At 48.6% G+C, this 5000-nt stretch overlaps 1 protein-coding gene across 1 annotated transcript in view; it reads left to right on the forward strand.

The window, feature by feature from the left end:
* Positions 1–21: 21 nt before the first annotated feature.
* Positions 22–5000, forward strand: part of LOC117831730 (protein shisa-9) — a 61639-nt gene continuing 56660 nt past the window's right edge. The window contains exons 1-2 of the mRNA XM_034710535.1: positions 22–83; positions 4760–5000. The exon at positions 4760–5000 is cut by the window's right edge and continues 329 nt beyond it. Coding sequence (XP_034566426.1) covers positions 22–83; positions 4760–5000 — 303 coding nt within the window. The remainder of the gene's footprint in view (positions 84–4759) is intronic.

Raw genomic sequence — 5000 nt, forward strand, 5'->3', positions numbered from 1 at the left:
ACTGTGTTGACGGATGAGAGCATGGAGCTGGATCGCAGTGGATCGGAGAAGGACCGGGGACACGGATCTGGTGGAAGTCCCAGGTAAGGCAAGAGAGGCTGACCTTACCTGTGGCTTCCCTTCCCCCATGCTGCTTCAGTCTGACGCCCCCTCAGAGTTTCAGATGACAGTTTATTTGTGGTAACAGATAAGACACAACGATGATAACTCAAACTTGGTAACTCAATGAAAAAGGGGAAGTCTTCAGACGGCTTCCAACAACGGTGTCTCTTTCTCTCTCACCTCCCTGCACAGATGTCTCCCCGAGCTAATCAAGACCTTGGCGGCGGCGTCTCATTAGCCAATTGGCCACATGACCAGGAAGTCCCGCCCAATGCTAGCTTAACAGCTATGACACCTAAACTCAGGACAGTGTTGGTGTAACAGTGGAAACTAAGAGGACTCAACATGTTGTCCTTGTAGTTTAGATTCAGATAAAGAGCGGCCAGGCTGCAGGAATGTTTGAGTTCATTAGACGCCTGCAGCAGAATCGATCAGCCTTATATGTTTGTGTGTCTTAAACTTCATCCTCAGAGCGTTCCTGCTCCACAAATCCAGACATATGAGAGAGAGAGAGAGAGAGAGAGAGAGAGAGAGAGGGAGAGAGAGAGAGAGAGAGGGGGAAGTGTGCTCTCAGACCGCGGCCAGACAGACAGAGAGAGTGAAATGATTTAAGACATCTCCCATTCAATCTGTACTCTCTGCCCTCCATCCCTCCCCCAGGACTCCTGCTCTTCATCCTTCATCCCTCTTTTCCTCCTGCCTTGGTTCTCAGCCAACACCCGTCGCTCCCTTGTTTCTCTGCCAGGTGCTGTCCTGCACATCTGAAGGCGTTGAATTCACCTCAACGCTGATTTATTCCTCCTGTAAATATGGAGGAGTGTTTTGGTTCAGCACATAAAGGTAGGGTGAGGACGTGTGTGTGTGTGTGTGTGTGTGAGCTAGCCAAGGATTTTAAAGCAAATTCAGGCCGAGAGGATGGAGAGAGTGCAAACAGTAGTGATAGAAAACAATGAGAGAGATTTAGAGATGGACGAGAGGCGATGAGAGAAGAAAGGTTAACTTTAAAGAACATCTTTAACGTCAGAAGGAACATGAACACCATGTTAGTCATCCTAACTTCTCTTTCTCTTCTCTGAGTTTTAAGAAAGTTAAAGAGATGAATATTAAAGTTGAGGATAACGTCAGGCGCTCACAAACAGAATAAGATATCACGCCGCGTCCTCCGTGCTTCGTCTCTCAGACAAGGTTTGCCCTGATTGTGGTCAGACCCAAAAGGCATCACCGTCTTCTCCTCCTCTTTTTAAATCTAGTTCACATCCATCGTTTCTCTCACTTTATTCAAGATTCATAACTCCTCTCTCTCTTCCCTCCTCTATCCTCATTTCCTGGGAATGTTTCTGCACCCGTCTCCTCCGTTCTCGCTCTACCTCTCCAGGTCTGAATGTCACTCCTCTTCTTCTCTACCTCTCTGATACTCCCCCTCTTTATGTCTCTCTCTCTCCTTCTCCATCCTTCTGTCAGTTCCTATTCCAGCTTCTTTCCCCCCCATGTTTCCTAATTCTCCTCCCTTCCCTGCGATAATTCCCCTCCTTCCCTTCCACAGCTCCTCTCCATCACCCTCCTCCTTTCCTCTCTCTGGCAGACGCTCTCCTCTCCTCTCCTCTCCTCTCTTCCTCTCTGCCTGCTTATCTCTCTCTCGCTTCCTTCCCTAATTCATCCCTCCCTTTACCTCTTTTCCCTAAATCAGCCTTTATAGACTGCGGCAACACACGTGTTCCAAACGTGCTCGCACAAAGACGAGGATGTGTGGAGGAATTAGCACGGTTATTACAGCCACACACACACGCACACACACGCATGCAGGAGCATGCATGAAGAAAACAACCTGCAGCTCAGTCTGCTGCGTCGCTCCCTTTGTGCCCATTTCAGGAAAAGAAAGAATTAATGACAAGGTGAAAGATGGATGAAAATAAGACAATGTAGGGAGCAAAGTGAGGAAACTGAAAAGGTCAGATGGACAAGAAGAGATTTCAAAAAACAAAAGAAGAAGAAGAAGAAGAAGAAGAGTGTCAGTGACACATAATGTGAGAGAGTGAAAGGGAGAGTCAGCATGCAAGAGCTGCACAACAGATAGAAGTGAGTGTGTGTGTAAAAGAGAGGGAGAGACACAGAGAGGGAGGGGTGGAGCGAGCGAGAGAGGGAGGAGTGTGTTATGGAAGGAGGAGTGAAAGAAAGAGAGAGAGAGTGTGTGTTTGTGTGTGTGAGACATTGTCATCCAGTCCTGCCAGAGAGCAGCAGCAGCAGCGGCAGCAGCGAGCTCCACCAGCGGACGGATTCAGACGCATCGAGCGACTCGGGGGGAAATACAGGATTACACTCTGATGAAGACGCAGCAACAAGAGAGGGAGGCTGGAATTTACACACAAAGCATTTGGTTGCTTTTGAATTCCACTTCTGTTTGGAGCATCCCACAAGCAGAGCACCAGTGAAAACACATACATATGATATATATATAAAATTCCTATACATATATATCAAATTATGCCTGTTTTCAAAGAAGCTGCAGCCGGAGAAGGACTCCGTTGACATCAAAGTCTATGCATGACAAAAATTGGAGATAAAATTTAAAAGCAGGTTTTTTTTTGTCCCTTTTTGCTCGTTGGAGACGCAAAAAAGACAAAAAAAATACATTGACGCAAATGGGAAATTTGGAAAGCGCGCTCCTGAGACATTAAAAGGGAAAGCAAAGAGCGTCTGCCGCAGACACTCCGATATTTCCAACAGCGCTTCTTTTGAAAACAGGATTTTTCCTTTCTCTTTTTTGATCTGCCCCGGCTGCCACGCCGCTGCTCGGCTGTCACATCGCCGCTTGTCTCTGTCGTCCGAAAAAGGGCCGGGGGAGCGTTAATCCGGCGCGCCACTGAGAGTGCAGAGGGCAGTCCACGGGCTCTCTGACCCCACTACTACGCTGATATTTCCTGTAAGCAACAACCAAAAAAAAAAGCCCACACAGGCAGCCCAGCCTGAGAGAGGGAGAGAGGAGAGGGGGAGGTAAGTTGTGGGAGAGATAAAGAGGCGGGAACATCAAAAGAAGATAAAAGGAGAACCAATCAGAGCGAAAAACAATCAGACGCACGAAAAACTGATCAAAAAGACGAAGAAGAAGGAGCCACGGTCTGCTCCGTGGGACTCCCCCACTCATCCCAGATTCTGTTGAGTGTTGGGTGCAGCAACGCTAAGACATCAAGATCAGACATCCACAACATCAGCCCTCCCCTCTCCCCTTTCTCCTCCTCTCTCCTCCCTCCCCTGGTACTCGTAGCACTTGTAGGGCAGGACCGTCAGAGAGGTGCCTAGCTTGTGTCCCGGGTCCGTTAGAGACCCACGGAAAGGAGGGGGGGTAGCAACAGGAGCCGAGAGAGCACAGAGCTCCACTGGACCCCTTCTGTGTGTCGCTTAAAAGCTTCACACTGACACTGACTGAGCTCTGTCACCAAGGGGATTTGTGATTGTGTGTGTGAGTGTGTGTTTGTGTGTGCGCATGAGTAAAAAAAACACGCCTCAGGTGCAAGAGGGGGACGCTTCTGGACTGTGATCATCAGAGGATTTCTGCTTGACGAGCCCCTGGAGTGATGTTTTAAAGAATACTGAGCAGCTGCTGTTACCTGTTGGCTCCGGGAACAGGAAGAGGATCCGTCCCAGCTCGGTCTTCACAGAATAAAAGCTCAATATTTGACACCAAGGACCGAGAGATTGGACGTCTGAGAGAGAGGAAGTCACATTCCCCCCCTCCCCAAAGTGGACCAAAGTGGCAGCCAAAAGATGCCCACCACAAAAATAAAAAAGCTTCTTTGGAACAGTGACATTCAGAGTAAGAGGATGATAGATGCCAGTTAAGCTCTGCGAAGGAGAAGTGGAAGAGAACTCCAGAGGAACACGCTCTGGTCTGAGTTTTTCCAGGACATCAGAACTGATTTGCCTCCACCGCTGAGCATGAAGAGTTGTTATCCACTCAGGAATACGAGTCCATCTCCAGAGTGAAAAGCCTTTCATGTAGGAGTCCGTGACTATCTGCACATTTTAGAGGAATCTTCCTCCCTTCTTCTTTTTGATTTTTTTTGATTTCCTGCTGGCGCCAAGGAACCAAGAGTTCCCACTTCTCACGGATTATTCATCCTCTCGGTGGGAGGAGGGTATTGCTGGAAATGCCAGCGGCGAGTTCATTGGTGCGTAACACGCCCTCTTGAACTGGATCCCCTCCAAGCTTCTGGATTTGTCTACAACCGCCTCTGCTGTCTGCTGACAACATATGGCTTTGTGAAAGGTGACGGTTCCTCAATTTTGGATTATTATTTACTTTGATGAAGAGGGGACTGCTCTTTGAAATTAGCTTCAAGCTAACTCTTACATCAGATTATCACACAAGTGCCGATCAGTCCCGTTGATAAAGACAAACCTACACGACACATTTGAGTCCTTATGAGGGATTCATTCACTCTCGTTCTGAGCATGCTCAGATTTGATTTCTTCCACACACTCATTCTTTGACTCTTAGACTTAATTCAACATTTAACCGCCTCTCTTATCAAACTGTTGTCTCAGCTCAACGTCTGAACAAGAGGAATATATAACTCCTTCTCTCTTTGTTGTTGTTTAATCCTAGGAGCGCTCACTGAGGCCTGTCATTAATCACACATCAACACTGAGGCGTCACCAGACACTGGAGTAGGTCAAAGATGGCCGCCTCCATGCATCCACTCATGGTGAGCCTCTTGGCGGTCCTCCTGGGCTTGAACTCTCTCGGCGGGCTGAACTCACGGCACTCAGGTCAAGCTTGGGCCCAGGTCGCCATCAACAACCAGACGACAGAGCCCTCCGTGGTACCGGAGGCCGCCCTGGCGACGCCAACACCAGAACCAGCCGAGACCTCCGGGAACCGTTGCTGGGGTTACTATGAC

The sequence above is a fragment of the Notolabrus celidotus genome, chromosome 20 (genome assembly GCF_009762535.1).
Source record: "Notolabrus celidotus isolate fNotCel1 chromosome 20, fNotCel1.pri, whole genome shotgun sequence".
NCBI classification, from domain to species: Eukaryota; Metazoa; Chordata; class Actinopteri; order Labriformes; family Labridae; genus Notolabrus; species Notolabrus celidotus.